At 48.3% G+C, this 12,388-nt stretch overlaps 1 protein-coding gene across 18 annotated transcripts in view; it reads right to left on the reverse strand.

The window, feature by feature from the left end:
- Positions 1 to 12,388, reverse strand: part of CACNA1G (calcium voltage-gated channel subunit alpha1 G) — a 153,479-nt gene that overhangs the window by 20,412 nt on the left and 120,679 nt on the right. For 15 of the 18 annotated variants that reach the window (XR_005107300.1, XR_005107302.1, XR_005107301.1 and 12 more), the window contains 7 exons: positions 8,460 to 8,611; positions 5,965 to 6,074; positions 4,776 to 4,909; positions 3,515 to 3,585; positions 3,158 to 3,236; positions 2,957 to 3,078; positions 1,671 to 2,015 (listed from right to left, as the gene is read on the reverse strand). Coding sequence is in view for 15 of the 18 variants with exons in the window: in XM_037407187.1 (XP_037263084.1) it covers positions 1,671 to 2,015; positions 2,957 to 3,078; positions 3,158 to 3,236; positions 3,515 to 3,585; positions 4,776 to 4,909; positions 5,965 to 6,074; positions 8,460 to 8,611 (1,013 nt within the window). In the remaining 3 variants the exon portion in view is untranslated. The remainder of the gene's footprint in view (positions 1 to 1,670; positions 2,016 to 2,956; positions 3,079 to 3,157; positions 3,237 to 3,514; positions 3,586 to 4,775; positions 4,910 to 5,964; positions 6,075 to 8,459; positions 8,612 to 12,388) is intronic. The other 3 variants (XM_037407237.1, XM_037407222.1, XM_037407161.1) reach the window with 1 other exon arrangement.

Consider the following 12,388-nt stretch of genomic DNA (forward strand, 5'->3'; position numbering starts at 1 on the left):
GGAATGTGCCAGATTGAATTTATAGCTGTTATTGCTGTTTAGCTTTTAATTGACAGGCTTCTGTGCTTGCCATGGGGCTCGCTTGCCTCACTGTATATTAGAGTCTAGTGCTCATTAGTGGCTGCTTTTTTGCTTTCGCTGCTTGCTGTACTGCTGCACTGCTTATCATCTCACTGCGCTCTGCCTGGGAACATTTTGATAACAGCAGCAGCGATGTGCCGGGGCTGGCAGCTGGCCAGGGCACGGCTGCTGCTTCTGTGCTGCTGTACAGGACAGGTTGGAACTCCAACATGAACTCCAGTCAAAGGGACCATGACCTGTGGCTGTGTCCACGTTGGGAGCAGGACACCCCAAAGCATCTCTGGCCATGGATAAGCCCACGGCAGAGCAGGTATCTATTGAAGCCTCTGTGGCCGTGGCTATGCTTGTGCCGCAGCAGGTATACCTCTGAAGGGATTGTGGCCCAAGGATAAGCCCCACGCTGGAGAAGGTACACCTCAAAGTATCTAAGGCTGTGGATAAGTCCACGCTGCAGCAGGTAGACCTTGAAGCATCAGTGGCTGTGCATGAGGCCATGCTGGAGCACTCAAAGCATGTGGCCATGGATGGGCCCAGGACAGCAAGTACAACCCTGGAGGTCCCTCGACTGCAGCCAGGGGTAAGGCCATGCTGGGACAGGTGCACCTCAAAGCAGCAGTGGCTGTGGATGAGTCTATGCCGCAGCAGGCATACCCCTGGAGAGACTGTAGCGCAGAGCTGAGGCTCCACTTGGAGCAGGTACAACCCTGAGGGACTGCAGCCTGGATAAATCCAAGCTGGAGCAGGGGCAAGGAGAGGAGTTCAGTGCAATGTTGCAATAAATTGCAAGGGGAGGAGTTCATTGCCAAAAAAACCCACAAAAAACGGGCTGGTCCAAAGGGACCAGGCGTGGAAATTGTAATGGAAATTCCTTTAAATTGTTGTAACCCATGATTTGGGATATATATGCTCAGCATATGAAGCTGGGGGAAGGAGAAGGAAGGGGAGGACACCCAGAGCGATGGCATTTGTCTTCCCAAGTCCCCGTTGGGCGTGATGGAGCCCTGCTGTGCTGGGGGGGGGCTGAGCCCCTGCCTGCCCGTGGGATGTGGTGAAGAAATTCCTTGCTTTGCTTTGCTTGCCTGTGTGGCTCTTGCTTTACCTATTAAACTGTCTGTATCTCAACCCACAAGTTTTCTCACTTTTACCCTTCCCATTCTCTACACCATCCCACTGGGGAAGAGCCAGCGAGCAGCTGTGTGGGGCTGAGCTGCCAACTGGGGTTAGACCACAACAATTAGAAAAGCAAACACATTACGCTCATGATTTTTCTATCACGAAGGACCTAGTGCAAACTCTGGATTAGAGCAAATTTAGAGCTAGGTCTGAACTTGGTGGCTTGGGCACATCTCCAGAACAAACTGCAAAGCTCTCTACGTCCAAACAGATGCATCAAGGTGGTCTGGAGACCTGCCCAGGGTCTCTTCCCTGGAGCACCGGCTCCCACACCATGCAACAGTCAGTCAGCAGACAGAGAGGAATACAAGCCCAGGACGTAAGGGACACCCACTCCTTCATTACCGACTCGTGCATGTCTTCCCCCAGCTAATATGCAGGTCAAGCCCTCTTCACCCTCCAACCCAGATTCTCACCATAGGGTAAACTAATGAGAGCTGAGAGTCCACCTTGATTTGCATGGGATTGGTACATCCTCGGGGGCTCTCAGGTCTCTCTCCACCGGTGCTGCCTGTCCACGCAAAGATGTCCGAGGGGCTGTGCTGGCCGGGCGTGATTGTCTTCATTTCCATCTCCAGTTCTGCCTCAAGCTCTGCCTCCTCCTTAGCCTCCTTGTTGCTCTCTTCCAAGTGCTTCATGAGCACGGCAATCACCACGTTCACCAGGACAAACTGGGCCGTCAGCACGAAGGAGACAAAGTAGATGGGTGAAATGACGGTGTTATAACAGGTGGACTCCTGGTCACAGTCTCGCAGCGTGTCCTAGAAACAGGAGGGAAATGATGGAGGAATGTGAAGAGGTTCCAGCATGGACCTTGGTCTGCCATCTGGGCATCTGGCTGCAATGGCTTCTCCTTTTGTGAAGAAAACTGAGAGGATTAGGCAAATTTATTGTCTAGAATAGCAAAATATTTGCCAGTGAAACCTCACGTTTCTGTGTTAGTCACCACAAGCAGGCTCAGAGGAAATTGTCCTTGGGGGTGTGCAACACCAGACATTGACACCCTGCTGCTCCTCAAGGAAAGGCTGTTTCACTAGGTTAGAGACCAAACATGCAGGAGTGTGGCAGACACATCCAGGGCAAAGCAGGATGCAGCTATAACCCATCAGCCATCCCAGAGCAGCTGAGCTTGCAAATGTTCTTTCCTCAAGTTCACACCCCGTCATTAAGAGTTTGGCCCCCTAACACTCACCAGGCTACAAATGGATGGAGAAGTGATTCCTTCAGACTAGCGAGCACACTGTGTATTCATAGACCAGATTTCTTCACAATAGCATGCCTTTATGGCTGTCCCCTGAGAGACACTCTTATCTCAGAAACTTGGGTTTTCCCAGAAAAAAAACCCCAACAAAGTAATGCCAAAAGACTTTTAAAGAAAAAAGTAAAACCAATGCACGTTACTGAGCTGAGCTTGTGCTATCTGAGAGATGAGTCCCTTTATTTTTCCCCTTCTTTTTAAGTTGCTCACTCAGAGTAAAAAAATGGAATATATGGAGTACGCCAGGAAGCTGCAGCCATAGACATCACAACGCCAGGAGGAGGCAACAAAAACGTTAGAGGCTTTGCCCCGTGCACAAATGAAGAGACCAGCTCACTGCAGGATGCGAGTGTCCTGGCTGGGCATCGTTACCAGCCTGGAGCAGAGCGAACAGCTTCTAATTAGGCAATTACAGGCAATACTCATTTTCCATGGCTCTCTTACCTTCATGATCCCATTCCAGTTGTCTCCAGTGGATACCCGGAAAAGAGTCAGAAAGGCCATCCCAAAGTTCCTGAACGTGGCGTGCCGTCCCAGCCCCTCGCAGGGGTGTGTGTCGTCGCACTCTGTGGGACCAAGCGCAGCCGTGAGACTCCGGCTCCCATCCCGCTCCCATCCCGCTCCCACCGGCACGGGAAGACTCACCAAGGTCTCCAAACAGCTCCACTCCAAGAGCTGCAAATATGAAAAACAACAACATGAAGAGAAGACCCAGATTCCCCACCTGGAAAGAGAAAAAGAAATGGGGGGAAAAAAACACAGAAAAAGAACATTCATTGATTTTTTTGTTCCAGACCTGTTTCTTGCTGTATTCTTTAATCCAAAACTTAAATTGCTTCAGGGGAAAAATGACCTCAATGTGAGGACTGTATCTCAGACTGCGCTTCGGAAGGGAAATTGTGATTCTCTAATGACAGTAAAGATAAAATGATTAGCATTCCTCTGCAATAGGAAATTAGCTTTGGGCCAGAGGAGATCTGGTTCGATATGGCAGTGGGTTACCTGTGGCAGCGCTTGCATCACGGTGTCCAACAGGGCTCTCATCCCTACAGCCATCTTCAGCAACTTCAACACTGCGGAAAACACGTTCATAATATGGTAACGGCAGCGCTAGCACACAGGCACAAACTCAGTCCCTCTCCCAGGAGCCACAGATTATGGGAAGAGAAATGTGAAATCATGTCAAGTGTTCTCCATTAGCTGCTATAGTCCCTGGCCTTTTTACATCGTGCCTGGTTGCTTGGATACTATCAAAATCCTGTGAATAGCAGCATCACCTACCCTGAGACTTGTAGAAAGCGTTATCGCTCTGCCTGGCTTTTCCTTTCCCCACTTTTATCTGTGTTGGACCCATCTCCTTCTTCCTCCGGTTATCTCGAGCAGTTACTTTCCCAACCCTGGGGCTACTCTCCCACTTCCATAGGCTACCCACTTTCATACATGATTCACCGAGGAACTGATTTACACATCTCTTCCAGAAGGTTGCATTTCCAATTGGAAACTGCATGTATTTTTAATTCTGAAAGGGATCCAATGCACAGGAAAAACACTTTTTTTTTCTCCCCCTGGAGACACAGCAGCATTTCATTTCTCCTCTGGCTCCTTGTTTGCTTAGATGAGGGCTGCAATCAGAGCAATTATGCCTCCGAGCACAACACTGCCCTTCAGGAGGGCCTGGGAGTACTTTCTTAAGCGCTCCCATTTTACGTCTTCATCACTTGGCCCTGAGACCTCCCTGTTCTGAAAAATCGGGCCCTGAAGAAGCTGGCTTCCCAGCTTGGGTATGTGTCGTTACAAGTCTGAGGGGACAGATGGATGCAGAGTGACGAGGCATGCTTTGTCACCGAGTGGTGAAATGTAAAGTCCCACGGGAAATTAAATTTATTAGATGCTTGTCTTTTTAAAGCAAACATACTCCAGCTTGTATTCTCTAATCCCCATCAGGGATGACTTTTGATTTGACTGGCATATTTTTTTCCAGGTATATCTCTGGAAGATACAGCCACAGCTCTTTCTCTTTCATTTCTAACCTCTCAGCCTTCAAGCCCTCTTAAGATAGAAACACATGGTCAGTTGGCTCAGCTTTTTGGCTCCTCGCAAGTATTTTCCCCCATTGTTATTTTATTTGTTTACAGCCTGTTGATGCCAGAGCTCTGCACATCGTGATGGGGATGTGCCCCGGAACCGTTCCCCGACACTTAACTCCCTCCTGGAGGAGACCCTGCACCTCAAACCCAAGTCAATTCTGCTTTCTTCATCTCACCTCGAGCAATCCTGAGAACCCTCATGATTCGGATAATAGTGGGGTTAATCGGTAGCGAAGCATTCACCTCGATCTCTTCCAAAGTGATGCCCATGATAGACAGCAGCACAATTGCCAGATCTAATTGGTTCCATCTGGAGACAACACAAAGTGAAGTTTAACATCTACTAAGAAGCTGGCAAGGGGCGGTAGCTTGTTTCACACGAATTCCAGTCATTTCAATGGTTCTAGCACTGAAATGAATCTACAGCATTTTTCTGAGGGTATTATACAAAAGCAGTTATGTTATAAAATCATTGTAACTAATGCATCTCATTAGAAAATCAGCCAATTCCAAAGATAATTCTTGACTGAAGGGAAACAGAAACAAAAGCTGGGCACTTTTCTACCCGGAGGCTGCAGACCTCAGGGGAGATGCTGTGGTATCTGTCCGGCTGCTTTGAGACATGGCACTCGTGGACCTCAGTGTGAGATCTACCCTAGGAAGAACCAGATCCTGTGTCCAGTCCTTGCAACAAAAATCAGGGTGGGTGAAGGAAAGACCCCAAGGATCCATGCCAGGTTGGAGAGAGGCGTGATCCTAGCACAGACACCTGGAACGTTGGGGGTGGAACCATCCTCCCGGCTGCTGAAGGGCTTGTGTTCAAGTCTTGCCCAGTGCCAGCGCTTTTGGTATTAACACTGAAGGAGGCAAAAATGGGAGGAGAAAGATTCACCGAGGACATAAAATCTGTATTTGTGAGGTAAGAGAGTGAAAAGCTACAAAAAAAGCAGCAATTTCATCTGCTGCTCCACATCTGCATAAAAAGAAGCCCCTTTCCTCTTTCATTTCCACTCACAACCAGGTTCTCTTGGCATAAATTTTGTCCCCTCACCAGATCATCTGGATGACATGGAGATGCAACTGGTGTGAGACAAGAACCAGCTGCTCAGTGTGAGACTCACTCCTATTTTGTCCTCTCCCAAGGGCCAAAGCGGTGCAATCACATCCCGGGGCACACACAAGCCTTACCCCAGCTCACATCCCCAAACCTCCACCTACCCAGGTTTCAATCAGTCACACCAGAAAGTGCTCCCACGTGTCCGACTGCCATCACTGGAAAGAGCATCGGGGTCCAGGACACCGCGTTTGGGCACTGTCTCCAGAAACCTGCTGCTGGCCCTGCCGTCACAGCGGGGCTTTTGTTACCTGTCTTGGAAGAAGCGACGAAACCCAAAGGCGATAAGCTTGAAAACAGACTCCAGGACAAAGATAACGGTGAAGATGTAATTGCAGATCTTCAGGGCTTCATCAAGAACCTGGGGTGTGGACACAGGACCATGGTTAGATGCCAGCTCTGCAGCCTGCAGATCTGCCCTCCTCTCCTTTCACCAGTCACTCACTTCCAAACTACAACAAAAGGCTCCAGTCGTGGGCTCTCTCTGATGACAAATGTCCCAGGGAAAAGTCCCAGTGCTTCAGGGAGAGCGCAAGCTGCATTTCCCTGGCCCCAACCCAGCAGACACAATTCAGCGGAGGGGCTGACACAAACCCAAGGCACAACTCAAACCCTGGGGCAGCCACACAGCCCAGCGCAATCCCTTGGGTGAGCGGTAAGAGCTGCTGCCTTCGCAGGTGTCGGCAGCGCGCAGACCCTCGTGCTTTCAGCCGAAAGCTGAATTTCCCCCCACTCGCTCATTTGTGCACTGCTGCAAGAGCCATGGGCTGGCCAGGTCTGTGCAAGCACCGGCCAAATGGCTTCTTTGTGATAGCCTGTCTTTTACTCCTCACCTTGAGCTTTTGGCAAGGAGCAGGAGAGAGGGATCGCATGCCAGCAGCAGCGAGTGCCTCGGGTTATCGTCTGCCCACCCTTCCCTCTGCAGAAGTCACAGCCTGGCCATTAACTTACAGGTGCCTCCTGGCTGGGACAACTCTTGCACAGTCACGTCAGAGGCAATTTCATCCCAAAAGTCCTGCTCGTGAAGGAGCACTGCGGTAGCAGCACCCTGCGTGGCCACTTCAGTAACGCGCACTGAATTTGTCACTGCTGGCAAATGGGATGACAATAACCATGTCCGGGGCACTCTTAGGGAATGGGGGAGATGGCAACATTGTGCTCTCAGACCAAAACCAAGACTTACTGGAGCAGCAGAAGTCATTACAGAAGGGGTTTCAGACACACACTCTGCCTTCATGCTGCAGTTTACCTTCAAGCATCCATGGATGAAAACACCTCAATTGCCCGAGAGGTACCAGCCCAGCTGCTAAAGGAAGCTGTGGCTCTGAACGAGGTTCCCTGTCATCCTGCAGGGGACCAGGGCCCTGCCACCAAATGACCACATTTATCCGGCAAAAGCCAGATTTTGCCCTGTAGCTCCTTCTCTGCACGCTGCAGTCCCTCCTCTCTACGTGCAGCCACAGCATCTCCAGCTGGGATCTTGTCCACAGGGCATCCTGGGGTATCCCACCAGCAGCCCCTTTCAGCACCAACACACCAAGGAACTGGGTTTGGATATAAAGCTTTCTGGTACATTCAGCCTTTTAAGCATCCGCGGGATCCCAGCCGTCAGTCACCCCGACCAGAGTGATATCGGGGTCCCGATTCAGCAAGACCCTCCAGCATGTGCACGGCTCTAACCATGCTGTCATCTCAGCACAGCCCAAGCTTGGAGTTATTACCCAGATGCTGCATACCAGAGGCTTAGAGACAAAACGTTATTTTCCTAAAGAAAATTAAAAACAAAAGCCTGCCCAACATTTTTATAATACAAGAGAAAATGTAGCTGCAAAACGACTGCAGTAAGACTGCACGCCCTAGAGCGATTCATTCCAGTACCGGTTCCTTAGCCAACAACCTTTTTCATCACCAAATGACTGAATCATGCAATGAGCCTTCCAGGGTATTTAAAGGTGACCTGAACAGAAAAAATAAATTGGGCTTCTGCCCTTTCACTTTTTGGCTTCTTTATGATAGGCTGGAGGATATTTTTCCCCTCGTTTGCATGTCTTAGTTGTTTGGGGGTTTTATATTAAGTATTCAAGTCCTGTCTAGTCTTAAAGAATATTTCCTCCTATTGTGTGCTATATTTATTCATTCTGAAAGTGTCTAATAAAAATAAGTACAAGTTATATGGCAGAGGCAGCTATTTCCATTTCATTCTTATGCACAAGAGACTTGACATCCCAGGACAGGCTGTTTTTATTTTCAGAGTATCACAAAGACCCAGGAATGTAGCATACTAATATATTAAAATGTATTTTAAAGACCAGCACGGAATCCAGTGCCTGTGAAAATTGGGCCCTATGGGACTCCAGGGATTTAGCAGAAACTTTGCAAAAAGAAACATCTCACAAATTCTTCTATTATTTTTCCTTTTTCTCCTTTTTTTTGTGGAAAACCTAAGTCAAATGGAAGATGATCTTACCTAGCAAACCAAACCAACCTGCTCCCACCCTCATTTCCAAAGCAGCTCGTTCACACGTGACTAGGAGGGAGAGGTGCAATGGGACCCAGGTGCCCAAAGCCATGGTTTGATGGGTACAGTCCATGGGGCAAAGGGACAAGTCAGGCATGGTGGACAAGGGCCTCAAACAAGGTCCCAGAAAGGGTCTAACAGCAAAACCAGCCTTAACTCTGCCCATAAGCCCATACCCCCACGGCTGAGCACCCTCCCCCCTGCTTTCCCCCCTCTCTTCCCTGGTACCTTTGGCTGCTGGTAGTGCTCCATGGCCATGGTGATCACGTTGAGGCCAATCACTCCAGTGATGAACAAATCCAGGTAGTGGCTGGTGCACATCTGGTGGATCAGGAGGCGGAAACGGGAGTAATCCGAATAGTAGGGCTTACACTGTGCTTCTGCAGCGGGGAGGAGGAGAGCGAAGAGGCACATCAAGTCATTTCTCTGCGTCTTTCTGAAGTCAATGCACCCTCATTTTCCAACTCCAAAGATGAAAAATTCTAGACCGATTACAGCAACATGCTGTCTTTTTTATTTCCTTTTTTCTTGCTGGCATGTCATCATTTTTAATACACAGCAGGGCTCCCCTCATCTTACAACCATTAAACATCTTCAGTGGGACATGCACCATACTCAGCCTTATGGCATCAGGGATGAGGTGAGCTGGGACTATTGTGCTGCTAAAGAATGTTTTCCCTGTAGGAATATTTGAATTAAATTTAAATTAAATCAACAATTTTTGTTTCTGCTGATCTTAAAAAGTCCCCAAAGTATCTGCAAACCCAATTAATGGTCAGATGTTTGGGACAGATTTTCATAACGATGTCTTAAAAATACAGGCCATTGAGTTAGCGGTGGTCTTTGAAAGAGAATTAATTCAGACGTATTATGTTCTTTGCAATAAACTGTAGAGAGAACAAAATTCAACACTTTGGCTGCCAGAGCCCTGAGAAATGGTCCATAAAAATACCAAGGAAAACTGATCAGTCAGCCTTAGCGATTAGAAAATAATGATCCTCCATTTAGACAAGATTATCAAAGTACAGATTTCACTGTTCAACTCATTCCCGTGTTCAGCTGCCTCAGGGATGACACATGCTCTTTAGACCCCAAATGTTCCTAGAGATAAACTCATTTACTCACCTAATCTCTAATGAGGAAATGCCAAGACTGAGTATATAATTCAGTACAATTTTCAAGGAGGCATTATAATGCAGATTGAAGTGGAAAGGACTGTCTTGAATATGTCAGAGTATAATATTACTCTCATAATTAGATGATCATCTGGTTATGAAAATTATTGAGCTGTAAGAATTACATGGCTTGATATTTAGTGCTGCTGAGAAAATGTACAGTTTGATACATTATTCTGAGCAAAAAGTTGGGCAGAACGAAGCCACAAAGCACAGGTTTGGGTTGCCCTCAGGGAAAACTAATTTTAGAAGATCAAATTTTGCCTGGAAATAGAATTCACTTTGTCAATAGCCAATGACATCGCAATCAAACCCAGAGATTCGACCGTTTTATGTGCTCGCCGCTGCATTACAGGATCCTGAAAAAACCAGAGAAGTTTTGTTTTTTCCATAGGGACAGACCTTTCCCTTAGAGCCCAGGGACCAGACAAATCACTCAGCAGTTTTATTCCGTAGGAGTTTGGAATGCCCAAAATTCTGCTTCGGTGTCATCACATGAAAGGCAGTATTAATATTCACTTTCTGATCTGCAGTGTGCTTTAGGTGCTCTGTACCTGAGTGCTAAAGCACGATATTGATGAAAAGGTCTATAAAATTAATTTTCATGCGAATCTATTGAGTGCTTACAAAAAAGCAGACTGGTAGCTGCTGATTCACTCGTAAGACTTTGTCAGATATCTCAGAATCTGCATAAATCTCCATAAAGTCAAGATATCTCGATCACATTATGCTAAATTATGAGTAGCAAATTAACTAAAATGTTTGAATACAATTAGGTTAGGAATAGGACCTATTTTTATGAACCAACTTATCATCTCCGAAAGAAACACCATCATAATTGGATCACTTCTTCTACATTTATGTATAATTCACATTCAAAAAGAAAAATGTCAATGTTTCTGCCTTTTTTCTTGCGATGGATTTACTTATGAATAATTACACTGGAATTCACATTTTTTCTTAGCTTTGATTGACGGGTAATTCCAAATCCTACAGAATAGCACCGATGCCGTTAGAACAGAAAGGATTTAGAGAGAGGTTGTAAAATGTCTCCTGTGCAGGGCTCCTGCACCTGGATTAGCCTGTGCATGACCTTATAAGCAGGGCTGCTAATTGTTCATATATCTGCAAAGGCTTCTCCCCTTTCGCACCCCCCCTTCTCCCAAACCCCAAAGCTCCTTTGCATCTTTCCCAGCAAACAGCTCCATGCTTCCACGTCTCTGGACGCTGCTCTCGCAGCTGCCCTTGCAGCCGTAGAAAATCGCCATTCATGAACATTTCATCCTTCCCCATTAACTTTGTTAAGAGGGGATTTGTCAGCCCTGCTTATGACTCATGCCACCGCTCGCTTCACCGGTCTCCGCATGCCGGCCGTGCATATTAGTGCCGTACGGATATTACCGCGAGGTGAACCAGGCACAAGCCAGCATGCTGTCCGAGGACGGCAGATAAATACCTACTGTGCCTAGGTGGGCAGGGAACTCACTGAACAGACAAACCATTTCCTTGCTATCGGATAAATACTATTTCTTTCAGCAGACCTGCGCAGTTCCGCAGCAAATTTGGGGATCGCTCACGCATCATTATCCAGCTGCAAAGCCCATGCCCCCTATCACACAGTATCATTTCTAATTATTGCAGTAAAGAGCTAAACAATACCAACATCTTGGGAAATACAGACATCTGTTAAACTCCAGGTGGTGAACTTCACAACTAACACAACACCACATTACTGTACTGTTACAATACACTGTGTCAAGAACAACAAGAGCTCTGGGTTAGTCTCGGTTATTACTGGAAAGGTTAACTTGGCTTCCCGGCACACATGGTGTTAAAGAAAAGAGGAAGAGAGCAAACAAAGAAAGAAGAATTGGCAGGATGAGAATGCAAGAAGATGACGAAATACAGCAAAAGCCCCACTACGAGACATATCAGGCTGGTACACAGGGTGTAAATCGAGCTGCTTCACCATGGCTGGAGGCCAGGAGAGAGGGAGAAAAGGCTCAGATTTAGATATTGTTACATTGGAGACAATCAGCTCGGACAGTGGATCCCCAGCGATCTCCTAACCCTGTTGGGAAGGAGACTGTGCAGCTGGCTGGGAGCTGGCTTGGGAGCATCCCACCTGCCCCTTGGTCCTGGGCAATGGTGGCCTGAGGGGATGGTGCCCGCTGGGGGAGCGGGTGCCGGGCAGGGGGGCACGTGGCTTTAGCTTATCGCCCTGATGGGCTCTGAGCTCACTTGTTTCCCAAGCAGACACTGCGTACTCCTCTTGGGACCATAACCAATCCCCTCGACCGGGTGGGAGGCAGAGCACAGCACCCCCAGCCCATGCCCTGGGGTACCCAAACTCATCACCGCCCCCTCCTGCCCATTTGAAAAGGCTGTGGCCACCGCTGTGGCAGGATAAACATCTCCCATTCCTAATCCCACTCTCAGTTCTCCCAGGCCAGGCACCCTTCGTGCTCAGCGGTCATAGTCTAGGATCGGGGCATTACGCTGCCGTGTGCCCGGCAGCCCTGGGACGTGACCCCCACATGGCACCAGCGACCAGGAGTCAGTGGCGGGGCAGCCCTGTCCCCTGCAGGCAGTGCCACTGCCAGCTCCCCGAGGGTCCCGGTGGGACCTGGGGCCAGGGCCGCTCTCCCCTCTTTAACCACATGTCCTTGGGGGGGATGGGGCTGGGAGAGATCCCCGAATAACGGCTGCCTCCGCATATCGCCCTGTCAAGAGAGAAATTGCCACTTTCCCCGAGGCAGCTTTCGAGCTGGAGGCGCGTGGGCACGGGAAATTGGAATTCACGAGAGTGGGACAATTCCATTACTGTCTCCTCTGGCTTCTTCCTTCTCCTATAATAAGGGAATTAACTACTTTGCAGGTCTAAGTATATCTGGAGGACAGCGGCAAACCAGTGAGCAATGAGCCCGTGACGCAGCTGGATTTACAAACTGTATCAAGGATATTATTAGGTTAAAAAGTAGT

The sequence above is a fragment of the Falco rusticolus genome, chromosome 1 (assembly GCF_015220075.1).
Source record: "Falco rusticolus isolate bFalRus1 chromosome 1, bFalRus1.pri, whole genome shotgun sequence".
Classification (NCBI taxonomy): Eukaryota; Metazoa; Chordata; class Aves; order Falconiformes; family Falconidae; genus Falco; species Falco rusticolus.